General features: G+C 42.7%; 1 protein-coding gene across 1 annotated transcript; it reads left to right on the forward strand.

Moving 5' to 3' along the window:
• The first annotated feature begins 1,178 nt into the window (after positions 1-1,178).
• FAM221A (family with sequence similarity 221 member A) lies at positions 1,179-27,522 on the forward strand. Its single transcript, XM_073677864.1, has 8 exons — positions 1,179-1,347; positions 12,969-13,142; positions 14,815-15,005; positions 19,952-20,158; positions 24,016-24,108; positions 24,864-24,952; positions 26,957-27,054; positions 27,192-27,522. The coding sequence occupies exons 1-7, from the start codon at positions 1,286-1,288 to the stop codon at positions 27,020-27,022; spliced, it is 882 nt and encodes a 293-aa protein (XP_073533965.1). The 5' UTR covers positions 1,179-1,285; the 3' UTR covers positions 27,023-27,054; positions 27,192-27,522.
• Positions 27,523-27,834: the final 312 nt, after the last annotated feature.

Here is a 27,834-nt window from a genome sequence, read left to right on the forward strand (position 1 = left end):
AGGAGCAGGGAAGCAGGCAATTGGTGTGCTTGTGGGGGGATCATACTGTGTGCAGGGATCACACATCCGGATATTTCCAGTACGGAAAATCCATACTGGAGATATGCGTGTCCATGTGCACCTGTGCATCAGGAGCACATGTACAGGCGCCTGGGAATCAGTGTACAGTTAGCACTGTCTACCTCTGCACAGATGCGCTGGAGTACATTTGCGTCAAAATTTAGAGCTTTTCAAAACTTTTCAAAAAGTTGCAAATGATGAATCAGTAGAAAGCACCTGGTAACTCTAAGCTCCGCCCACAGTGGTGAACTAAAAAAGAAAAAAAAGACAAAAAAGCGACTTTAAATCAGTTGGACAGATGAATATGGCTTAAATAAGGCGCAAAACACTAAAAGCTAGCACAAATGCAATAATGAATCAGGTACTGTGTTTGCTTTTTTTTGGTTTACGTTTAGCGTGTCGGCCAGGAAACACTCCAAAAGTACCAAAAGTATATGGAAAATGGATGACATTGGCATTCGTACTCCGTGAGCCATAAATGCGTCTGTATACCGTATACATGATGACACGTAATAAGTGGGTGCCATACAGAGACATCCATCACACTTTGGCTTCATTGTTGAAAAAATGTGTCCTTTTTTTTTACAGGACCCCACTGAAAGGAATCGCTCCATTTACTACGACATTGTACTGACATATAAGGGCCAGACGGAGGCCAACTTCTGTTTAAAAATCGCCAAACAAGATAATGGAGCGGTGCTGCCCCCGCAATGGACACGGTACCGTGTTTGTCATAATCCATCTCTAAATATAACATTATATTCTAATATTCTACTCACATTACAATATGAAGGACTCATAAATAATACGTCCTATCAACATGGTAACAGTGTATGGTTCTAGTGTAAATGTTACCATGGTAACACTGAAAACTTCACATTATAGTGTAAATGTTACCATGGTAACACTGAAAACTTCACATTATAGTGTAAATGTTACCATGGTTACATTATCTGTAATGTTTATGGCTCTTTTACTCTAGTTTGTCCTCATGCACGATAGGCTATGATAGAACTACAAGTCCCAGAACTTTCTGCACAACAAAGCTAGACCTGGCCTGCTGGGAGCAGTGACCGGGGTGTGCTTGCTGTGTGCGCACCTCGGGGAGGACAGGTTGAGTCTCCAGGAGCCGCCTCCCTCCTTCTGCTGCCTGTTCCCTTCCGCATCAGCTTCTTCCTGGCGCTGCCTCCTCCCTCCCTGAGCGGCTGCTACCTGACAGGGAGCCATGGAGAGACTGCACTTCCAGGGGGCTGCGGGGGCCATAGATGACTACGTGGAGTACAGGAGGTGAGATGTCTGACTGTCACCTAATAAGACGGCATTGATGCTGACGGCGCTTGTTGCTAGGCGACCGGGAGGTGGTTCATTGTTGTCATCTGTCGCTGCACTCAATAAAGTTTTCAACGTTCTCAGGACGACAGAGAGTAGTGGGGGTCCTGCTGTGTGTGTGGCGACCACTGCCAGTGTGCAGGTCTAGATCAGGAAGCCATGTGCTTGGATGGGCAGAGCCTGGTTTTGTGGCCACAGAGTTATGATTAATGTTAGAGCACACGTCATGGGCCAAAACTCGTGTGCAAGGTGATTATATATGGCCCACGATGCCGGCACTGCCCACCCCCATTATTCTGTATGGAGGACTATGTGGGGCCCATTATTCTGTATGGAGGACTATGTGGGGCTCATTATTCTGTATGGAGGACTATGTGGGGCCCATTATTCTGTATGGAGGACTATGTGGGGCCCATTATTCTGTATGGAGGACTATGTGGGGCCCATTATACTGTATGGCGCACTAGGTGAGGCCATTATTCTGTATGGAGGACTATGTGAGGCCCATAATACTGTATGGAGGGCTGTTAATATCAAGGTTGGCCCGCTACTTTGTCCCAAGTTTTTTATTTTGGCCCTCGCTGTATATGAGTTTGACATCCCTGTGTTAGATAAAAGATGTCCATGGGGTTTTCAGTTACTGGATCGATCTCTCTATAAAAAAATGGAGGTGGTGCTGCTCAGCTTTCATTGTCGGTATCTGGAGGGTCCCAGTGGTCGGACCTTTACTGATCATACACTGATGGGAAATCCCAGCACGCTCATCCACTACTCCGATCAGTCTTTATGGGACTGCTGGAGTGCTTTGTTTGACTTTCTTCAGCAGTTATAGGCAATTAATGGGGTTGCTCGGGACTTTAACATTGTTGGCTTATCCTTAGGATAGGTCATCAATGTCTGATCGACTGAGCGGCTCCCCACTGATCAACTATTCCCGGTGTCAGCTGAAACATCTCAGTTGCTGAGCTGCACAGCACAGCTCCACAGAATAATTGAATAGATGGCAGATGTGCAGTACCCGGCCGCGGCCACTATAGAGTTGACGACGCTACGTTGTGCAGCTCCGCAACTGAGCAATTCCAGCCGACACCAGGAACAGCTATCAGCGGGGTGGCGCTCAGTTACTCAGACATTGATGACCTATACTACGGATAGGCAATCAATGTTGATATCCCAGACAACCCCATTAATGGAGGAGAGGTCAAGCACGCGCTCCGTCGCTCCATTCTAATGGGGATAAAAGTGTCTCTTACTGGTGATCTGTGCAGGTCCCAGAGGTCCAACCCCCTGATATTAGTTATTGACTATCCTGCGGGTGATAACTTCTTCCAACCGTATAACCCCTTTAACTATCAGAAATCCAGATATACATGTTTCCCTTCCTAATAAAATATACATTACGATACTTCTGCATTGCAAAATGTTGTGTGTTTCCATAACCTTGGTGGACACCCTAATTAAAATCAAGCAGAGCTCATTTTAGGCAATAGGGTTTGTCTGGCACCGTCTGTGTTTATCAAAGGTTGGATCTGTTTCCTTCATGCTTCCGGCTTTCTGTTCCTATGATGGAACAGAAGAACTGAACTCCACTGTAGATCTGGAGCTGATAAAACAGTTTTTAATCAAAACTGCAGCAAGCAGTCCTGTAAGTGATACAACACTGGAATCGGTATCTGCCCCTACATCATGTTGCTCTCATAAGGGGTAGCAAAAACCCGGTGGCAGATTCCCCTTAATTTAACTGCTTCCGGACATCCCAAAGACCAAACATATGGGCCAGTAGCGTAGCTACCGGGTGGGGGGTGGGTGGGCGAAGGGGGTCAGTCGCTCGCTGATACAGTTAGGCTATGTGCCCACGATGCAGAAATGCTCCGGATTTTTCCTGAGCGTTTCTGCATCTCCCTGGCAGAAAAAAAACGCATGCGGATTGTACATGCTTTTTCCTGCCAGGGACATGCGGAAGTGAAGCGTTCTTCACTTGCATTTCCGCATGCGGGTTGACAAGCACTTTACAAGCGATTTTAGCATCACTTGGAAAGTGCTTGTCAACTTGGTCACACTATATAAATCCATGCAACCGGCATGGATTTATATATTGTGACCGAAAGAATGGTAAAAAATAAATCTATACTTACCCTCTGATGGCCCCCGGAGTCTTGATTCCCTCCGTCCTGGCTGCCGGCAGCGGTACACTGAAGGACCTGCCAACATCAGCGTCGCGTGACCCGTCACATGACTATGACGTCAGCGCAGGTCCTCCAGTCCATCGCTAGCTGCCGGCATGAAAGGACGAGTGCAGCGGGGGCCATCAGAAGGTAAATATAATCTTTATTTTTTATTTTATTCTTTTTTTCACAGTTTCTATGGTACCCGGGTCCGGAGGAGAGTCTCCTCTCCTCTAGACCTGGGTACCATCCGCACATTGGAATGCATGCATTCCGCATGTCCTTATCTAGTGAAGCAGAATGCACGCGTTCTAATGCAAGTCAATGGCGGCGAAAACGCAGCACTTCCGCAAAATAATTGGTAGTGCTGCGTTTTTTTCCGCAATGATAATCCGCAGCGGAAATTTCCACAGCATGTGCACAGCACATGCGGATTATCATTGGGGAACATTGCTGCCCTTCTACCATGCGTTTTTAAGCGTTTCTGCAGTGTTTTTGCCGCTGCGGAAACGCTTAAAAAACGCATTGTGAGCACATAGCCTTAAACTGTTCGGCAGAGCAGGGAAACATGATCTCTCTGCACTGCCACGTGGCTGCTATGGGGCCCTTGACCCAGGGGGGGTCTGGTGCCATCATCGGCCCCCCACCCATTGTCGCAAGATCGACTGTATCGGCATACCGGATGCCAATACAGTTGAAAGCAATGATGAGAGGGAGCGTCATCATTCCCTCCTGCGTCTGACATGTCGGGACAGCATGCACGATGACGGCACTACATGGCACCCGCTCTGCTGAGATGTACGGGTGCTTAGAGCGCTCGCTGCAGAGACCGGAGCAGTGGGAGAAGGAGAGGTGAGTATTGTATTTTTTTATGGGGAGTGCATTATACTGTATGGAGGCCTGTGGGGAGTGAATTATACTATATGGAGAACTATGGGGTGTGCATTATTCTATATGGAGGACTATGGGGAGTGCACTATACTATATGGGGGACTATGGGGAGTGAATTATGCTGTATGGAGGCTTATGGGAAGTGCATTATACTGTATGGAGGCTATTTAGGGGGCCATCATACAGTATGGGAGCTAATGTGGGGTCTTTGTACAGTGTTGGGGGCCATCAAACAGTTTGGGGGCTACTATGGGATCAGTGTACTGTGTGGGGGCTACTCTATAGTGTACATTATACTGTGTACAGGAGAGTATCATACTGTGTAGAGCGGATCTGTACAGTTGGAGACTTGGAACATTATTAAATGTTAAGTGGGCACTTATTGTTAGAGGGGAACTCAGGTTATTGTAACTCAAAGGGGCACACAGGGAGCATTATTACTTTCTAGGGGGCAAAATGGCACTGTTTTCTAGGGCTCTTGCACAGGGCATTAATAGGAAGGGAAGGCTTGTGGGCCCACAGGTAAGTAGAAATCAGCGTTGGAATGGTAGAGGTGAGTATTTATTTATTTTTTTAATATGGGGCCATTGTACATGGTGGGCCATTTATATGGATACACCTAAATAAAATGTGAATGGTTGGTGATATCAACTTCCTGTTTGTGGCACATTAGTATATGGGAGTCGGAAAACTTTTCCAGATGGGTGGTGACCATGGCGGGCATTTTGAAGTTGGCCATTTTGGATCCAACTTTATTTTTTTCAATGGGAAGAGGGTCATGTGACACATCAGACTTATTGAGAATTTCATAAGAAAAACAATGGTGGGCTTGGTTTTAACGTAACTTTATTCTTTCATGAGTTATTTACAAGTTTATGACCACTTATAAAATGTGTTGAAAGTGATGCCCATTGTGTTGGATTGTCAATGCAACCCTCTTCTCCCACTCTTGACACACTGATGGCAACACCACAGAAGAAATGCTAGCACAGGCTTCCAGTATCCGTTGTTTCAGATGCTGCACATCTCGTATCTTCACAGCATAAACAATTGCCTTCAGTTGACCCCAAAGATAAAAGTCTAAGGGGGTCAGATCAGGAGAACTTGGTGGCCATTCAACTGGCCCACGATGACCAATCCACTTTCCAGGAAACTGTTCATGTAGGAATGCTCGGACCTGACACCCATAATGTGGTGGTGCACCATCTTGTTGGAAAAACTCAGGGAACGTGCCATCTTCAGTGCATAAAGAGGGCAACACATCATCATGTAGCAATTTCAGATATCCAGTGGCATTGAGGTTTCCATTGATGAAGCATGGCCCCACTATCTTTGTACCCCATATACCTCACCATACCATCAATTTTTGTGTTCCAACAGTCTTGGCGGGATCTATTCACTGTGGGTTAGTGTCAGATCAATAGCGGTAGTTTTGTTTGTTAACCTCACCATTCACAAAAAAGTTTGCCTCATCACTGAACATAATGCTCTGTGTAATCTGAGGGTCCTGTTCCAATTTTTGTTTTGCCCATTCTGCAAATTCAGTGTGCCAATCTGGGTCATCCCCGTTGAGATGCTGCAGCAGCTGGATTTTGTAAGGGTGCCATTTGTGACTAGCTAATATCCGCCGAAGGGATGTTGGACTGATGCCACTCTCCAGTGACATGCGGCGGGTGCTACGCTGTGGGCTCTTGCTGAATGAAGCTAGGACAGCCACTGATGTTTCTTCATTAGTGACAGTTTTCGTGCGTCCACATTTTGGCAAATCCAACACTGAACCTGTTTCACGAAATGTCACATGACCCTCTTCCCATTGAAAAAAATAAAGCTGGATCCAAATGCCAACTTCAAAATGGCCACCATGGTCACCACCCATCTGGAAAAGTTTTCCCCCTCCCATATACTAATGGGCCAGAAACAGGAAGTTGATATCACCAACCATTCCCATTTTATTTAGGTGTATCCATATAAATGGCCTACCCTGTACTGTGAGGAGCACTATGCGGGGCCATATATACAGTACGGAGCACTATGCGGGGCCATATATACAGTACGGAGCACTATGTGGGGCCATATATACAGTACGGAGCACTATGGGGGGCCATATATACAGTACGGAGCACTATGCGGGGCCATTATACTGTGAGGAGCACTATGCGGGGCCATATATACAGTACGGAGCACTATGGGGGGCCATATATACAGTACGGAGCACTATGCGGGGCCATTATACTGTGAGGAGCACTATGCGGGGCCATGTATACAGTACAGAGCACTATGGGGGGCCATATATACAGTACGGAGCACTATGTAGGGCCATTATACTGTGAGGAGCACTATGCAGGGCCGTGTATACAGTACGGAGCACTATGCTTAGCCATATATACAGTACAGAGCACTATGCGGGGCCATATATACAGTACGGAACACTATGGGGGGCCATTATACTGTGAGGAGCACTATGCAGGGCCGTGTATACTGTACGGAGCACTATGCTTAGCCATATATACAGTACAGAGCACTATGGGGGGCCATATATACAGTACGGAGCACTATGCGGGGCCATTATACTGTGAGGAGCACTATGCGGGGCCATATATACAGTACGGAACACTATGTGGGGCCATTATACTGTGAGGAGCACTATGGGGGGCCATATATACAGTACGGAGCACTATGCGGGGCCATTATACTGTGAGGAGCACTATGCGGGGCCATGTATACAGTACGGAACACTATGTGGGGCCATGTATACAGTACAGAGCACTATGCGGGGCCATATATACAGTACGGAACACTATGCCGGGCCATGATACTGTGAGGAGCACTATGCAGGGCCGTGTATACAGTACGGAGCACTATGCTTAGCAATATATACAGTACAGAGCACTATGCGGGGCCATATATACAGTACGGAGCACCATGTGGGGCCATATATACAGCACAGAGCACCATGTGGGGCCATATATACAGCACAGAGCACAATGCAGGGCCATATATACAGCACAGAGCACTATGCGGGGCCATATATACAGCGCGGAGCATTATGCTGGGCCGTGTATACAGTACGGAGCACTATGCGGGGCCATGTATACAGTGCGGAGCACTTTGTGGGGCCATATATACAGTACGGAGCACTATGCAGGGCCATTATTCTGTATGGAGGACTATGTGGGCTCTGTATACTGTATGGAGGACTATGTGGGACCCATTATACTGTATGGAGGACTATGTGGGGCCATTATTCTGTATGGAGGACTTTGTGGGGCCCATTATTCTGTATGGAGGACTATGTGAGGCCCATTATACTGTATGGAGGACTGTGTGGGGCCCATTATTCTGCATGGAGGACTGTGTGGGGCCCATTATTCTGTATGGAGGACTATGTGGGGCCATTATTCTGTATGGAGGACTTTGTGGGGCCCATTATTCTGTATGTAGGACTTTGTGGGGCCCATTATTCTGTATGTAGGACTTTGTGGGGCCCATTATTCTGTATGTAGGACTATGTGGGGCCATTATTCTGTATGGAGGACTATGTGGGCCCTGTATACTGTATGGAGGACTATGTGGGACCCATTATACTGTATGGAGGACTATGTGGGGCCATTATTCTGTATGGAGGACTTTGTGGGGCCCATTATTCTGTATGGAGGACTATGTGAGGCCCATTATTCTGTATGGAGGACTGTGTGGGGACCATTATTCTGCATGGAGGACTGTGTGGGGCCCATTATTCTGTATGGAGGACTATGTGGGGCCATTATTCTGTACGGAGGACTTTGTGGGGCCCATTATTCTGTATGTAGGACTTTGTGGGGCCCATTATTCTGTATGTAGGACTATGTGGGGCCATTATTCTGTATGGAGGTTTTTATGGGGCCCATTATTCTGTATGTAGGACTATGTGGGGCCATTATTCTGTATGGAGGACTTTGTGGGGCCCATTATTCTGTATGGAGGACTTTGTGGGCCCATTATTCTGTATGTAGGACTTTGTGGGGCCCATTATTCTGTATGTAGGACTATGTGGGGCCATTATTCTGTATGGAGGTTTTTATGGGGCCCATTATTCTGTATGTAGGACTATGTGGGGCCATTCTTCTGTATGGAGGATTATGTGGGGCCCATTATTCTGTATGGAGGACTTTGTGGGGCCCATTATTCTGTATGGAGGACTTTGTGGGGCCCATTATTCTGTATGGAGGACTTTGTGGGGCCCATTATTCTGTATGGAGGACTTTGTGGGGCCCATTATTCTGTATGGAGGACTTTGTGGGGCCCATAATTCTGTATGGAGGACTATGTGGGGCCCATAATTCTGTATGGAGGACTATGTGGGGCCCATTATTCTGTATGGAGGGCTACGTGGGACCATTATACTGTATGGAGGGCTGTGGGGGGATTACCATTGAAGAATCATACTGTTATGGGGTCACCATTATTTGTTGGGGGGATTGAGGGAGAGGGGTACAGTAGGGTCATCATACCGTGAGTGTGGAGGAATTCACTGTGGGGGCATCATACTGTGTTTGGGGGCACTTTTGTTTGCATCATACATTATTATCTATTATCTGTTTTTCATTCAAGGATTTTTATCCTGTGTTAAATTACATATTTAAATTAGGCCATTGGGCCATATACTTTTCACTGCTTTTACATAACATATTATAATATTCCACTATAATTTTTAAATTAATCGTTATATATTATAAAGAAAAACTTCCTCAATTGTAGACACTTTTTTAATAAATATCAAGGTTGGCTGCGACTTTGTCCAAGCTTTGAACTTTGGCCTAGCTTTGAACTTTGGCCTCTGTGTATTTGAATTTGACATCTCTGGCTTTAAAGGGAACCTGTCACGTCCTAGCTGCCCTCTACACTGCCCCCATAGCGTTGTTAGTGATGCAATGTGCATCACTAACAAGCTTTTTTTCATTAAAATCGGTGGTAGTATAATGATTTTATAACTTTATATACACTGTGTCCGACCTGCTCGTTTTCAGTCATAGGGGTATGATTCTCTCATTCACTCACTGCTGGCGCCGCCCACGTGTTTGAATATTGCTCCCGACAAGCGCTATTATTGTGGGGGGGTATGCGCATTTCTACATGTCCGGACGCTGGTCCCGCGCCTGTGCAGTGAGGCTGTGCCGCTGCTCATGGGCCACTGCTGTATGCTTGCCCCCTAGGCCAAAACTTGCCAGCCAGCCCCTGTATGGCGGTAATATCAGTATTGGTCTTTGTATAGAGATTATTTTCAGTAAGGCTGAGTTCACACGATGCGTTTTTCATGCGTTTCCGCGGCGTTTTTGCAGTTGCGTAAACGCCGCGGAAACGCATGAAAAACGCATGGTAGAAGGGCAGCAATGTTCCCCAATTGAAATCCGCATGTGCTGTGCCCCTGATGCGGATTTTTCCGCAGCGTAAACGCTGCGGTCAAAAATCCGCAGCATGTCAATTAATTTTGCGGAAACGCTGCTCTTTTGCCGCCATTGACTTGCATTAGACCGCATGGAATCCGCATCACTGTATATGTTGATGCGCTTTTCATGCGGTCTAATGTGCGGATGGTACCCGGGTGTGGATGAGAGGACTCTCATCCAGACCCAGGTACCATTAAAAAAAAAAAGAATAAAATAAAAAATATATATATTCTCACCTTCTGACGGCCCGCGCTGCGCTCCTGCTTGATTCCCCGCACTTCGCGGTTGAATGAAGAAGGACCTTCGCTGACGTCAGAGTCATGTGACGGGTCACGTGACGCTGACGTCGGAAGGTCCTAAAGTCTTCACTGCCGGGACCGAGCAAAGCCGGACACCGGGGGCCATCAGAGGGTAAAGTATATATTTATTTTTTATTTTTTGACATTCACACACTATATAAATCCATGCCGGTTGCATGGATTTATATAGTGTGAAGTTGACAAGCACTTTCCAAGTGATGCTAAAATCGCTTGGGAAGCGCTTGTCAACCCGCATGCGGAAATGAAAGTGAAGACCGCTTCATTTCCGCATGTCCCTGGCAGGAAACCGCATGTACAATCCGCATGTACAATCCGCATGTACAATCCACATGCGTTTTTTTCCTGCCAGGGAGATGCAGAAATGCTCAGGAAAAAATCCTGAGCATTTCTGCATCGTGTGCACATACCCTAACTGCTTGGTCATCTGCTGAGGTTCTCCTACATGCACTATTAGGGTACGACTCCATAGTTGTAATCAGGGTTACCTGGTTAGGGGCCCATTCAGAAGTTTTGTTCCCCCTCCTAACCAAAACCCCTAGCTACACCTGTGGTCTGGGGGTCCCGTGCCTACTCTGCAGTGATGTTCTAAAGTGTCACCGTCTATGCCTTCTCGATCGCTGTACACACAGTGCTAAAGAAGTACTGTGCATGCAGTAATAGGAAGCGCTGACAGCAACGGGCATCTGATCACTGTGTACAGGGAAGGATCAGGAGCTGCTGGGTCACAGGACACCCACACAGCTCTGCTACACACCAGGATGCTGCATTTTCTTTGTATCTGTGGGTAATATACCAGTTGCAAGGGAACTAAGATGAAAATAAAAAATATTTAAATATTACAGTGCCCATTAAAGGTCTTTTATGAACTTATGGGGAGAAAAATGTGTAAAATAAATGAAAAATTAATTAAAAAAATAGATAAAAAATAAATAAAAATGCCTGTCAATCCAAATCACTGTTACTCCGCCCTGTAAAAAAAAAGTCTGATATATAAAAATAATTGTTACATTTAAAGATATGATCCCAATTGTGTATTTTAATGGTCCTCTGTGGTCATAAAAAAAATTGGAAAAGTAGAGATTTATTACTTATTATTATTACTATGAGCCAACAAACTAACAGGCAGGTAGTTGCTAACTACCTGTCTGTTCTATCTGACACTGACTCAGAGCGGTCACTGACTGCATCTGCTGGCGATTTAGTTGCTCAGTGTCAGCAAAGCAGCTCTTCTTCTTCCGGGCTGCTCTGTTGTAGGGATGTGACTGCTGAGGTTATGCTAACTGACAGCTGGCTTCCCGCAGTTAGGCAGTCGTGAGCCGGCTGTCAATCAGCATGACATCAGTAGTCACACCCCGTCAACAGAGCGGAAGAGAAGTTGCTGCTCTGTTGATGTCACATCAGCAGAATCGCCGGCAGGAGCGCTCTGTGTCAGCGGAGATCTGCACTAGGCAGAACAGGTAGGTAGTTAGAAACTACCTGCCTGTTAATTCTTAGGCCCTCTATAACTAGTTTTGACAACATAAAAATAAACCAAGTTTGCACTTTTTATCCAGACGAGATTTAAGTCACAGATTTTCAATTCACATATTACACTCTAGCACAATTATTCGGGGTCTTTGTCTCAAACATATTAGCTGCCTACAGTCACCACTAGAGGGAGCATCGGAGTTCATTGCATACAGTCCTGCTCATAAACCAAGCAGAGCTTTACGGACGAAGGCAAAGGAAGAAACAATTTCTGAAGAAAAGACATAAAAAGGAATGACTGATCTTTGCCAAAGAGTACCTTGACAGACCACCATCCTTCTGGGAAAATGTTCTGTGGACAGATGAAACAAAAATAGAGCTTTTTGGCAATGCAAAGCAAGTTTGTTTACAGACGCCGAAATGAAGCTTATAAGGAAAAGAACACCTTACCAACAGTTAAGCATGATGGAGGATCTATAATACTGTGGGGTTGCTTTGCTGCGTCTGGTACTGGAGGCCTTGACTGTATCATAGGAATCATGAAATCAGAATTATCAAGAGATTTTAGAGCGAAATGTCCTACCCAGTGTAAGACAACTTGGTTTGAGTCGAAGATCACGGGTCCTCCAGCCAGACAATGATCCAAAGCATACATCCAAAAGTACACAGGAATGGTTGAAAAAGAAAAAAAATGACTTTTTAAAATGGCCAGCAATGAGTACTGACCTCAATCCCATTGAAAATCTTTGGGGTGAGCTGAAATCTGCCATTGGGAAAAAGAACCCTGCAAACATTCAAGAGCTTGAACAAACTGCAAAGGAAGAGTAGGAGAAACTTCCAGCTGAGAAGTGCAAGAAGCTTATAGATGGCTACAAGAAACGTTTGGAGGCTGTCAGCAATGCCAAAGGGTGCGCAACCAAGTATTAATTAGGGGTGCCTTTATTGCTGCACATGCTGTTTATTCTGTTTCTTCCTTGAAATTGCAACATGGAAGTTGAAAAACAATGTTTTATTGTTGTATTACTTTGGACCACTAATTAATTAAAAAATCCTGAGGATATAACTTTGGTACATTTCGATTTATTTCTCAAGATATTGTACAGTGTATGAAATAAATGAAGTGATGCCAATAATGGTGAGCAGCACTGTGTAGTTATTATCCTATGTATAGTGCAATGTATAAGTATTATTTTGTAAGATTCTGAGTTCTCTTTTAGGGTGTTTGCAGCCGTCTTAATAACAGGTTGTAGTCTACAATACATTTGTCATCGGCTGTTTTAGATTATAATTTTAAACCCTCTTTTAATTAGAATTGTTGGTGAAGATGATGGAGGTAAAATTTTTACTCCAGAAGAGTATGAAGCGTACAAGAAAACCGTGCTGCCAATGAGAGCACAAAATCGACTGTTTGTCAGCTGGAGATCACCAACAGGAATTGACTGCAAGCTTGTGGGCCCCGAGACTCCCTGCTTCTGCACTCACAGGTACTAATAACCTTCTCATATTTATCTCTCCACCCCCATAGCCAGTATATGCACATCCAGATCTCCACTTCTGTATGAGGCTACTTAAAAAGTCACCATCTGGAGACCTTCTCTTCATAGTTGTTTGCTAGATCTGGTGCTAATGAACCAAGCTGTCACACAGCCGTGAGCCGCACATCATGGGCCCACCAGTCACACGTTGGAGAACCCTACTTTAAAGAATACAGACACCTTGAGCAGATAGATACTAGTTGGTACATATGGAATCTATAAGAAAATTCAGCATTACATGATGCCCATTTAAGTTAATGAACAAAGATATATATGTTTGCACTCCAGAATTGGAGATGCTCTTAAAGGGGTTGTCCTGGTTTATCACAAAAGTCTGCCTTTACTCTATGTGACAGCAGACTTTTGAGTCCTCACATCTCGCGCTGTCACGATTCTCTGGTGTCGGCAGCAAGACGAGGTTATGTGACCGCAAGTATATTATATACATACTTCCAGCCACATTCTGACTAGACGTGCTCGACTTTGCTCAATTCACTTGTATTGAGTGAGGCCGCACACGCTCAGTCGGATTGTGGTGGGAAGAATGTACTTCGCTTACTTGCAGTCATGTGGGCGCTTGGTCTCGCCTGACAGCACTAGAGAATCCTCATAGTGCACATAGAGTGACTGCCGACTTTCGTAAAAAACCTGGACAATCTCTTTAAGAAAGATCTATTATGGTTCAAAAGTGATGAGTTTTTGCTCTTATTTTATTCCCACTGTTCTCCTGAGTATTTAAACTTTTTCTCTTTTCAAATCCACCATACGGTTCCAGAGATTTGGGCCTTTTTACTTTACTTTTGTAGTCTTTACAAGAGGGCGTTGCTCAAAGGGTAATTAATGCACAGCAGCCTTAGGACACACCCATTGAGAATCTTGTGAGCAACGCCCTCTTGGTAAACATCATAAAAATTAGCACTAAATAAAAAGGGCCGTATATCAGGAGCCGTATGGCGGAGTTTCAAAAAGTAGAACGTGGAATGCGCATAGGATCACCGGGAATAAAATAAGAGCAGACACTGGTGACTTTTACCTGGTGACAGCTTCCCTTTAATACTGGCTGCTTACTCTACTAGATAAGAGTCTGGAGTAGGGACGTCCATCCATTATGTCCATCTGCTGTAATATGGCATAAGGACTGGAGTGGTCTTGTTGTAGACCATTCCCACTCATGGTCATTCGGCATACACAGTCTCATTATGGTCACATGGATGTGTTTCTGGTCTGTATGCAGAGGGGCCCAGTGTTATCCGCTACACAAGGCCTAAATTCAGAACGGACATCGCAGCAAGTTTTAATCAGATCTGATGCAGGTTTCAGACTAGTGCATGTAAATGTAGGAAGATTCTGTTAAATAGAAGAAAGAATCTGAAAAAGCACTAAAGCGAACTTAATATGCAAATTGCCTCTTCAGAGAAAAAGAGGACTTGAACTCTATAGCGCCACCTATTGTAAGCAGCAATCTTGCAAGTCACAATCGACCCTTTAACGAGTCGTGCAATGTGACTTAGGTTAATAGCCAAATCAGAATCTCAATTTGCAGACACGGTGTTTCGAACTTAGAGACCCAATGTTGTGTGGCTGTAACAATGTGATTGTACTCATGATTTACCTTCTTTAGGTATAAACAGCATAAGACAGACTTTAAGGAGCTTCCCAAGGATCGTCCCATTCTGTTGCCATGTAAAGTCAGTAAATGCCCATGCAAGTCATATCACTATGTCCCTCTGAACGGCTCCCAACCAATCCGCTGCCGATGTAAACACTTTGCTGATGACCACAGTGTTACAGGATCCTACAACTGCACCAAATGTAAGTGCGATTCTCTTCATTTCTTTACAATTATCACATCTATTTGTAAGTTCTGCTTCAATGCTAAAAAGGTCTTGCTTCATCTTTTTTTACGATGTTGGTACTGCCGAATCAAGTGCCAACGACCATACTGGATCCACATCCGTACATTCACATAAAACCAATAGAAAATCATGGCTTTACTGCCCTCATCCCACACAACAAGATAAAAATGTGCTAATAAGTCCAGGATCTGTTCAGATCCTCATACTCTCTTTAAATATTTTTTTTCCTCTTTATTAACATTCTGCCAGCACTACAAGAGCTGGAACTTATTTTCCTGACTCAAACTAAAGCCCACCTCTTTGTTATGCTTGCATGCAGTTGACACAGGACAGCAGGAACAGAGAGACCAAGAATTGCCCTCAATTCCTATAACCTTCTCGGAGTCTCTGCTGCAAGAATTTAGGCAGTTTTGGAGTGATTTTTTTAAGAAAGAATACGGCATTAAGGCTGCGCTCCTATGCTGTGTTTTTGCAGCTTTTTTTATGTGTTTTTTTTTAATGCAAATTAAACACTGCTTTTAACATAACCAGAAAAAGCTATGAGATTTCAAAAATGTAATGCACACACTTTTTTATTTTTCCTGTCTGAATGTGAGAACTGCAGCATTTTTTTAAATCTGCAGCATGTTAATTTTTTTTCAGTTTTTTCACCCATAGAAAACAATGAGAAAGTGAAAAAACGCAGCAAAAAAACGTAACAAATGTCTTTACAGCGTTTTTGTTTTGTTTTTGGTGAATAAAACTTACTATTAAACAGATACTGTAGACAAAGTACATATGTAATCCGCACCCAAAAAATGCTGCGAAAAAGAGACAAAAACGTACAGGATAGGTAATAACTTATTTATCGGTAGGAGTCCAACTGCTGGGACCCGCACCGATCTGCAGAACTTTGATCCTCGTTAGATTAGACCGGCAATGCACAAGCTCGACTGCTTCTCTTTTCATTGCGTATGGGACTGCGAAGCATTGTGCTTGACTTTTCCGGCAGCCTCATAGAGAATGAATGGAGCGGCGGTCTGACCTGCCATGCTATTTGGTACTGCATATAATAATTCACCGATCTGCTTATTTGTGGGACACCCACCAATTGGCCAGTTATCACCTATCCTTGTGTAGGTGATAACTTGTTTTCACCTGACAACGCCTTTAACCCCATTACGTCCAATGACGTGGATAGCCCGTGATGGCCGGGTGTCAGTTCCCGCACCATAATGGGCAAACACGGAGCGACAGTTTAGTTCTGATAGCTGTCAGTGACAGCTGAGCGGCACGAGAAGGGGTGCAGGGACCCATGCCGGCGGTCCCCGCACCCAGATCGCTGTGACCGGTCAGTCAATCTGCACAGCATGATGGCACATGAGATGCTGAAATATCAGCACCTCCTGCCCGATCAGAGCAGGAGCTCAGCTCTACCATTGGCTGAACTCCTGCACGAAACAGCCGGGAGCGGTGTTAGTGACGGGAGCTCCCACTGCCTTCAGATCAGCGCCCCTGCGACGTCATCGCGGGGGCCTGATCGTTGCCATAGTGACCCAGGGTTGTCATGACGACCCCGAGTCACCAAGCTACGGAAAGCTTCTGAGACCATGTTCACAGCATGGTCTCAGGAGTATTATGTACAGGTATAATGCACTGCAATCTAGTGCATTGCAATGCATTATACCTGTGAAAAAATTGAAGGTCCCATAGTGGGACTAAGTAAAAAAGTTTTTTTAAAAAAAAAGTTAAAAAAAAAATCTAAAAAAAAAAATGTTAAAAAAGATTACACTAATAAATACACATTTTTCTGTAAAAAAAACAAAAACAAAAAAAGTACACATATTTGGTATCGCCGTGTCCGGAATGACCTGATCTATAAACTTGTCTCACTAGTTAACCCCTTCATTGAACAGCTTAAAAAAAAAAACATGGCAAATGGAATAAAACGCGATCAAAAAGATGAATGTAAATACAAATAGTATAGCTTAAAACATCATCTTCTCCCGCAAAAACAAGCCGCCTTACAGCTCCATCAGCCGAAAAATTAAAAAGTTACAGCTCTCAGCATGCAGCGATGCAAAGATAATTATTTTTTTCTATAACATTTTTTATTATGTGAAAGCGCAAAAACATAAAAAAATTACATAAATGAGGTATCGCTATAATCGTACTGACCCAAAGAATTAAGCTGCCTTATCAATTTTAACACACGCAGAACAACATAAAAAATTATTCAATTGTTGGTTTTTGTTCATTCTGCCTCCCCAAAAATCAGAATAGAAAGCGATCAAAAAATGTCATTTGCCCAAAAATGGTACCGATAAAAACATCAACTTGTCCCTCTAAAAACAAGCTGTCACATGACTCTGTCATGTTGAAACATGGAAAAATTATGGCTCTCAAAATATGACGATGCAAAAACTATTTTTTGCAAAAAAAAAAAGCGTTTTTTAGTGTGACAGCAGCCAAACATAAAAACCCGATATAAATCTGGTATCGCTGTAATCGCACCGATCCGAAGAATAAAGTCGTCTAATCACTTATACTGCACGAGGAACAGCGTAAAAAATAAATAAAACCAATTCTTCACCTGCTGTTGATTTGTTCATTCTGCCTCCCATATATCACAGTAAGATTCGGCTCAGATTTATCCTGCACTCTCGTATCTTGATGGTATGGTGTGGTATATGGGGTACAAAGATAGTGGGGCCATTCTTCATCAATGGAAACCTCAATGCCACTGAATATCTGAAATTGCTACTTGATGATGTGTTGCCCTCTTTATGCACTGAAGATGGCACGTTCCCTGAGTTTTTCCAACAAGATGGTGCACCACCACATTATGGGTGTCAGGTCCGAGCATTCCTACATGAACAGTTTCCTGGAAAGTGGATTGGTTATCATGGGCCAGTTGAATGGCCACTAAGGTCTCCCGATCTGACCCCCTTAGACTTTTATCATTGGGGTCATCTGAAGGCAATTGTCTATGCTGTGAAGATACGAGATGTACAGCATCTGAAACAACGGATACTGGAAGCCTGTGCTAGCATTTCTTCGGCAGTGTTGCTATCAGTGTGTCAAGAGTGGGAGAAGAGGGTTGCATTGACAATCCAACACAATGTGCAGCACTTTGAACACATTTTGTAAGTGGTCATAAACTTGTAAAAAAAACTCATGAAAGAATAAAGGTACGTTAAAACCAAGCACACCATTGTTTTTCTTATGAAATTCTCAATAAGTTTGATGTGTCACATGACTCTCTTCCCATTGAAAAAAATAAAGTTGGATCCAAAATGGCTGACTTCAAAATGGCCGCCATGGTCACCACGCATCTGGAAAAGTTTTCCGACTCCCATATACTAATGTGCCACAAACATGAAGCTGATATCACCAACCATTCCCATTTAATTTAGGTGTATCCATATAAATGGCCCACCCTGTAGTAATGAATATCGCCGGCACCTACCTCTCAGACACACCAGGTATTTATACACTCAGGCCAGGGAGCTAATTAGCCAGAGGGAGGTAGTCACTGGTTCCTAGAGACAGCCAGCCTCTAAGAAGATATCTGTAATGCCAAACATAGATAGCTCCTGCAACCAACTGCAGGGCGACTGTCACCTCTGACACACCCGTGACAGCCGTGCGCGCAAACAGTAGTTTTCCTCCACACATGGGGTATCGGTGTACCCAGTAGAAATTGAACAAGAATTTTTGGTGTCCATTTTCTCGTGTTACCCTTGTGAAAATAAAAAATTTGGGGCTAAAAGATCATTTTTGTGGAAAAAATTAGAATTTCTATTTTCACGGCTCTACGTTATAAACTTCTGTGAAGCACCTGGGGTTTCAAGGTGCTCGCCACACATCTAAATACGTTTCTTGAGGGGTCTAGTTTCCAAAATGGGGTCACTTGTGGGGTGGAAACACTGTGTAGGCACATCAAGGGTTCTCCAAACGTGACATGGCGTCCGCTCTCAATTCCAGCCAATTTTTCATTCAAAAAGTCAAACGGTGCTCCTTGCCTTCCGAGTCCTGCCGTGCACTCAAACAGTGCTATTTCCCCACATATGCGGTACCAGCGTGCTCAGGAGAAATTGCACAACATATTCAGGGGTCCATTTTCTCCTGATACCCTTGTGAAAATAAAAAAAATTGTGTCTAAAGTAAAATTTTTGTGAAAAAAGTTAAATGTTCATTTTTTCCATCCATATTTCTTCAGTTCCTGTGAAGCACCTGAAGGGTTAATAAACTTCTTGAATGTGGTTTTGAGCACCTTGAGGGGTGCAGTTTTTAGAATGGTGTCACTTTTGGGTATTTTCTGTCATATAGACCCCTCAAAGTCACTTCAAATGTGATGTGGTCCCTAAAAAAATGGTTTTGTAAATGTTATTGGGAAAATGAGAAATCGCTGGTCAACTTTTAACCCTTAACTTCCTAACAAAAAAAATTCTTGTTTCAAAAATTGTGCTGATATAAAATAGTCATGAGGGAAATGTTATTTATTAACTATTTTGTGTGACATATCTCTCTGATTTAAGGGCATAAAAATTCATAGTTTGAAAATTGTGAAATTTTAAACATTTTTGCTAAATTTCAGATTTTTTCAGAAATAAACGCAAGTTTTATCGATAAGCTTTTACCACTATCATGAAGTACAATATCCGTTGAAGCGTTCCAGAGTAATTACCTCATAAAGTAACAGTGGTCAAATTTAAAAAATGAGGCCCGGTCATTGACCTAAAAAGTGGCTCAGTCCTTAACGATTTAAGTGGTAATAATAACATGAAAACGTCAACTATGACAGAAGCATAATCAATGTTTTTCCTTGAAATTTTTAAGAATTTTTACGTCCGCAGATTTTCCATTCATGCATGGGCACTTGACATTTCTTTGATTTGCTTCTTGCATCTCTTCCCACAGGCTCGAACTGCTCAGGCTTCCATAGTTCTTTCACGTGTGGATGTTCTCAGCCAGCGTACGCTCACGACACCGTTGTGGAGACTAAGGAAGAAAGACGAGCTCTAGGAAAACCTGTTGGACATGATGTCCCATATGCTGCCATGGGAGGACTGACTGGCTTCAGCTCTCTTGCTGAAGGGTATATGCGACTAGATGAAAGTGGTATCGGTATGTAGCTGCGTTCATTCTGTGGCCATTTTGGTTTAGTAAGGATTGCGGTAAAAGTGATCTGTAAGTTCTAAGAACATTCAGTATATTCTGATTATACATTAGTTTTCCAAAATAATTTATTTTTGTATTGGAAATATGAACCTTTCCTGATCAAGGTCTTTTGCCGTTGCTGCATTAACGCCACAGCTCTGCAATCCATTAAAGACAGACGGGGACCCTGAGAAGAAGACAACAGCTTCTATCTTTTGTTTGCTACATGGCAATCATTGCGTGCTATGTAGTAAATGAAATGATCTCCAGGCGTCTGCCCGACATAGCTGACCCAGATCAACTCTCCCAGTGCATTGTACATTCTCAGAGGAAAAACTTACCTGTAACTTGGGCTCCTTTGGATGCCACAGTTACAGTAGAAAACTGAATAATAAAAAAAAAGGTAATGTCCTTCTGAGATCTTTTATAACCTCTATAGGGCATAAAATTTAACAAATAAAAATCAATACAAACATAAAATAAAAATAGCAATAAAAAATTAGTAAAAAAAGAAATTGAGTAAATAAAGTAGAACCCAAAAAGTGCTTATTTACTAAAAAAAAAAAAATTGTTTCAAATACATTTAAAAAACCACACACCTATTGGGTACCCACACAACTGAAATAAACTGAATAATTTGTTCAACAGGTTATTTATTGTGAAACATGAAGACCGGATTTCATAAGAAAAAAAACTATAGAAATTATATTGTAATTTATGTGTAACAGTGGAGAAAAAAAATCCAATTTCTCCTGCAATTAATGAGGTCTCATACAGCCATGTCCGTGAGAAAATTAAAAATGTTATGGCTGCTAAAATGTGGAGAAGAAAAGGTCCAACTATTTTTTTGTTTGTTTTTAAGTTGCAATGTAACAGTAAATTGGTACAAGCCACTTATACTTTACTGTGATTTTTCGGTTCCTTGGGGCAATAAGGCAAAATTATTTCTATTTACAAAAAGTAGAGTAGAGTGCCTAATAGTTAGAAAAATAAAATAAATAAAGGACACGTTTTTTGTTTTTCCCATGGGCAGAAAGTTTACAAAAATTCAGTTGGATTTTCTTGAACATGACTGGACCATTATTTTTATAAACTCCACCACTGAGGTGCATTGGAATTCTGGCAAAAAACTGGTCCTGATTCATCAAATAGAGTTCTAAGAAAAGATGCTCCAGACTTGATATATAAATATGTAGTAACAGACAAGTCAGAAGAGATGACTGGTCCTCCTTAAGTCACATGATATCACTTCAACAAAAGTTTATTCCACAGATGTACACAAAGAAGCCACCTAACTAATACAGGAAAGACCCTTAGACTGTACCTTTTCGAGGACATTTATAATACCAGCTTAATTGCCCCTTGTTCTTTCTTATGTCCAGTATTATTACTATAGCCTCTGCTCATATGTAGCATCCCTGAGGATTTATTGCTCCTGTTTTGTCTTTGTTTTTTAGATTGACCACCTCTACTTAAACATAGGCTGCTAGGCACCACTAGTGTCAGTCTAACTTCCCCAAGGGCAAAAGGATCAGGGATTGAGGTTGAATATGTCTGATTCATCTTTTCCTCAATGTCCTCTCTTGGGGCAGCGTTAAAAGGCCCCATTGTGTGGTGTGAATCGATTCACAGGACCTGGTCCAACGATCTCGTCACCTATCTCTGGTCACTGTACAGGAGCCCTAAAAATTGCTCCTTACCTGAGGGCATCCACAACTCTGGCCTGGCGTGATGTCACATGTGCGTCACGCCACTACGAGGACATTTTACCAGGCCAGCTAATCGTTAGAAGAGCCGCTGATCCTGGCAGGCAGAAGGCAGTTCTCAAGGCTCCTGTACAGCAGCCACGGATTACTGACATGGATGATGGACAGGGTCCTGGGAATCAATTCGCACCAATTCTAGTTCCCAAGATATTCAGGCAGTCAGTCCCATTGAAATCAGCAGGTTCAGACAAATTAGCTTAAATCTGCATGAGCAAATTGATGTACAGTACAGACCAAAAGTTTGGACACACCTTCTCATTTAAAGATTTTTCTGTATTTTCTTGACAATGGAAATTGTACATTCACACTGAAGGCATCAAAACTATGAATTAACGCATGTAGAATTATATACTTAACAAAAAAGTGTGAAACAACTGAAAATATGTCTTATATTCTAGGTTCTTCAAAGTAGCCACCTTTTGCTTTGATGACTGCTTTGCACACTCTTGGCATTCTCTTGATGAGCTTCAAGAGGTAGTCACCGGAAATGGTCTTCCAACAATCTTGAAGGAGTTCCCAGAGATGCTTAGCACTTGTTGGCCCTTTTGCCTTCACTCTGCGGTCCAGCTCACCCCAAACCATCTCGATTGGGTTCAGGTCTGGTGACTGTGGAGGCCAGGTCATCTGGCGTAGCACACCATCACTCTCCTTTTTGGTCAAATAGCCCTTACACAGCCTGGAGGTGTGTTTGGGGTCATTGTCCTGTTGAAAAATAAATGATGGTCCAACTAAACGCAAACCGGATGGAATAGCATACCGCTGCAAGATGCTGTGGTAGCCATGCTGGTTCAGTATGCCTTCAATTTTGAATAAATCCCCAACAGTGTCACCAGCTAAGCACCCCCACACCATCACACCTCCTCCTCCATGCTTCACGGTGGGAACCAGGCATGTAGAGTCCATCCGTTCACCTTTTCTGCGTCGCACAAAGACACGGTGGTTGGAACCAAAGATCTCAAATTTGGACCAAAGCACAGATTTCCACTGGTCTAATGTCCATTTCTTGTGTTCTTTAGCCCAAACAAGTCTCTTCTGCTTGTTGCCTGTCCTTAGCAGTGGTTTCCTAGCAGCTATTTTACCATGAAGACCTGCTGCACAAAGTCTTCTCTTAAGAGTTGTTGAAGAGATGTGTCTGCTGCTAGAACTCTGTGTGGCATTGACCTGGTCTCTAATCTGAGCTGCTGTTAACCTGTGATTTCTGAGGCTGGTGACTCGGATAAACTTGTCCACAGAAGCAGAGGTGACTCTTGGTCTTCCTTTCCTGGGGCGGTCCTCATGTGAGCCAGTTTCTTTGTAGCGCTTCATGGTTTTTGCAACTGCACTTGGGGACACTTTCAAAGTTTTCCCAATTTTGCGCACTGACTGACCTTCATTTCTTAAAGTAATGATGGCCACTCGTTTTTCTTTACTTAGCTGCTTTTTTCTTGCCATAATACAAATTCTAACAGTCTATTCAGTAGGACTATCAGCTGTGTATCCACCAGACTTCTGCACAACACAACTGATGGTCTCAACCCCATTTATAAGGCAAGAAATCCCACTTATTAAACCTGACAGGGCACACCTGTGAAGTGAAAACCATTTCCGGTGACTACCTCTTGAAGCTCATCAAGAGAATGCCAAGAGTGTGCAAAGCAGTCATCAAAGCAAAAGGTGGCTACTTTGAAGAACCTAGAATATAAGACATATTTTCAGTTGTTTCACACTTTTTTGTTAAGTATATAATTCCACATGTGTTAATTCATAGTTTTGATGCCTTCAGTGTGAATGTACAATTTTCATAGTCATGAAAATACAGAAAAATCTTTAAATGAGAAGGTGTGTCCAAACTTTTGGTCTGTACTGTATGTGATAATTTTATCAGGACTCATTGACATCTCTGTAGAGACCGGAGGCAAGTGTTTTATACACTGAGCTGGCAATAAGGAACAAGCATGTGACAGTCGACTGTCTCTCAGATCCTTTTTCACGCCACAGACTTTCTGGTTTTAATGGGTGAAATAGGCAAGCATTTTTTTTTCATAGAGACTATGTATCATATTGAATTTACTTTTTTAGGGGCTCCTAGTAAGAGTTTTTTGGAATCTCCCGATGATGGTGGATCCCATCCATTTCTAAGAGCATATGACCCGCCATCATCCAACGTCAAAGGTAATGAATAGTAAAGTTAAAATGTTTCAAACGAAAAGGAGCTCTTTAAAATTTTTCTTTTATGTTAATGATATCAGATTAACCCCTTCCCACACACATACCTAAATATACTGCACTGGCACACTGGCTTTATGATGCTGTAAGGGATTTGTTGAACGACAGGTCCAAATTGTGTCCAGCTGACCCTATTGAAGTATAATGGGGTCTGTCAGAGATTTGTCAAGATGTGTGTCATTATTACTGGCAAGAATAACCCTGGATTCTTCACTATTCTTGCAGTCAAAAGTGACTGAACCCCAGGTGGAGTCTCTCAGCTCCTATGTGAACAGTGCCTTAACGAGCAGCACCATAGATTCATGCTGTTCTGCTGCCTTCCCTTTACCCCTTACCTGTTTCTAACCCTAGACAGTCTGCATTTTATAAGATTGCTACTAAAATATGTTCCATTGCCAGAATATACCAATGTGGAGATATTCACAATCTTGCCCACTGAATAAAGGGACTTATTAATGCAGCCCCCTAAAAAAAAGTTGCATTTCATAAATACTGTAAATCCTGGCTAAGCAGTGAGCCCCAAACTATATTTACCTCACTTTTATAAACGGGGAATAATCCAAATATCATTAAATCCCAATGGCTAATACATATAATGCATATATAAGAACTTTGTCTCCCAATATATCTGGCCTCTGAGCTTTCACCGTTTGCTTGTACACTTTGTATAAAATGCGATGTACATTTTAACTTCTGTTTAGAACTTACTGAAGGAAATAATCAGATGTCCAGACTGAAGTCAACAGAAGAACAGGACATGGCATATTTTGAGAGGCGGTATCAGGAAAGGGTATGTAACTCATTACTCTGGTCCAGTAATGGTAATGTAGCACTAAGCCTAGAATTAGTGTAGGAGGCGTAAAGTCATCAGAAAGAGAAAATGGTTGTTATTCTGGTTGGATCATGAAGGAACATAAGGCTGAACCTTAAGGGAAGCGACTCAAGAAAACATTGTTATTCCTAAAGCGATATTCCCAACTTACGCTATGGCTTATGGCTAAGATATCCCATAACATTATCAGTGTGGCACCTAATTTCCCGTAGTCCGTCATTAGACTCTGTACAGAGACTTTCTCCCCTTTATTTATACAGACGCCAATACAAAATTAAACTATTTGTTTCTCAGTTCAATTAATTAAAAAACCCCCAAAGGTACAATAGAGGGGTTATGCATCTCAATGGCAGCCCTATGATCGACCCTACACTTCAATAATACCGCCATGTGTGGCAGCCCTTAGTAAATGTGAGCTAATATTTTTTAGATAAGTACACATTTTGTATCCTCATAATCTTAAGTCATAACATTAAATCCTAAATCCTCCATTACTCATGACAATGGGACATATTGGCCATTACACACGCTCCTCTTAATGAAGGCATCATTGAAGTACGATGTGCCAAATTCATTAAGAGGTGCATGACACTTAATGAATTTGTTGAAGCCTCATTGTGGTGTGCGCCTCTCTAGAAACGTTACTCCGCTGGAGTACCATTTCTTACGTCAGTTTTAATGATCTGCCAGACGGACGTATCCACGCTCTGTCCTGGCTATTTTGGTGGAGCGCGTTGAATTTTGGTGTTAAAGCCAGTAGTCTCGTTTTGTGTAACTCCGCATGGTGCAGAAATTAAAAGGCTGTGCCGCAATCTCCCACTTTGGACCCAGCAATCAGGTACAGTCAATCTCTTTGGATTCCTCTCCCTCCACATTGCATGAGCGTTACAGACCTACAATTTACCCCTTTATAACTGCATATCTATGTGGGAGGGCAGATACTGACCATTATCTATCATAGTTGGTTGTATATGGTGCCTGGTGACACTACAATTTATTCACCTGAAGTACTTACTATCTATTATTATTCTTTTGTCACCTCATACATCATTCGGGCACCAAGTACTGCCATCACCGTCACGTTTGCTAGATTGGCTTTGACATACCTACTGCATTTGTTATATACTAAGTTTTCTGTGGTCCAGTTTTATTATGGTCATTGATTACATTGATGATGTATTTACATTATTCTGATTGCGGACAGTCTTGTGTCTGTAATACCACTATGACCATTCCGTCAATAAAGGTTTTTTTATATAGCCAATGTTTAATTGATTTTTGGACCTGACATTTGGTGGTTCTCCTTTCTTTGTGTTCTCATCCGAATGGTCTGCCATTCACTGTGTCTACATAGTACACCATTCTCATTTATATGGGTTTTCATATTGACCAATGAGTCTTTTTTTTTAAATCTCCCACAGATGTGGATTTCCTTAGTGCAATTTGTGTTTATGGCGCAGAAATTGTGACTTTCAGAGTGTTTTACACCAGAAAACAAACATTTTCATGAATCGGCTCCCTTTGGTTGTGGCATTAATAGGAATTGTATTTTTTAACACTTGCCACCAACAAAACATTGCAGACAGAGTACTGCCCTTAATGGCAAGTGTTGTTATCTAGTGGCAGTGGCCTTTTTCTTCAAAATTGTTCTGGAATGGTTTGAGAAGCATGGAAGTTCAAGGTGTGTAATTTGGCTTGTAAAATTCCTTAGCATATCCTGACCAAAAAAAAGCTAAAATCTGAACAGGTTACATGCAGATCTATTACAGATTTCACCCTCTCGATTGCAAAGAGTGAAATCTTTAGAACTCTTGTGTATCTTCTGTGCTGATTTCTCCCTGCAGCGCGTGGATGACTTGATGAAATCTCATCCACATACTGACATTTTATATGCTTAAGATATTTCCCATCCCATTACTGATTGAGCTTCGAGAACGTTATTTTGAGTATTTCATGTTTTAGTTGCAGAAAGAAAGAGACCAGAAAAGACTTCCAAAGCCAAAACACCCCAGCAATCAGCGGCCGTAAGGATGGGGCAGATGTCGGCAGGAGTTCTTTTGGTATCAGTTTGATTTTAAATATTATTTTAATGTATTTTAGAGATAGTATGCATATATAATTTACATTAAACTGACATTGTCTCAGTGTAAGATGTGATTGGCATTTTCTCCTATATTGATCCATCATTTTTTTATAGAACACTATCACATGATACCGAAATAAAGTGACAAACCTGAGCCGTATCAGTATTAATCATGATGTGCTCAAGCCAAATAAAAATCCACATCAAGATTCAGCGTGAACATACCCTCAAGATGTAATAGGAGCTGCATCATCGCACATAAACAAGCTCATCCGTCATAACGCCACATCCAAGTGGTTAATAATGTTGCTGCTCTGCAGGAGCTTTATAATGTTCAGTGTATTAAAGGCGACCCATCTCCAGGACAAAAAGACAGATTTTGCTCTTATTTTATTCCCCCTGGGCCCCAGAGTATACTTTTTTTTATTAAATCTGTTGTACGGTATGAGATTTGGGCCTTTTTATCATCTTTATCAAGAGGAGGTGACTCACAGGATTCTGGACGGGTGTCTTTAAGTTGACCTGCATAATTACCCCGCAACAATTCCAATGCCGCGGTTGCTTTTTCCTGCATTGAGTGACCACAGTTGTGACCCGTCTGCTCACAGCATTTGTGTGGACTGGGGGTCACTTTCTCAACGCAAGTGAGAGTCAGAACAAGGCTGAGCCGACAGGACACAACTGTGGTCACATCACCCAGTACAGGACCCGAGTGGCTTTTGAAACTGCAGAAGACCGTGACAAGTTTTAATATACG

This window comes from Phyllobates terribilis, unplaced genomic scaffold (genome assembly GCF_046119375.1).
Source record: "Phyllobates terribilis strain yellow unplaced genomic scaffold, ASM4611937v1 Scaffold_4__5_contigs__length_816908805, whole genome shotgun sequence".
Classification (NCBI taxonomy): Eukaryota; Metazoa; Chordata; class Amphibia; order Anura; family Dendrobatidae; genus Phyllobates; species Phyllobates terribilis.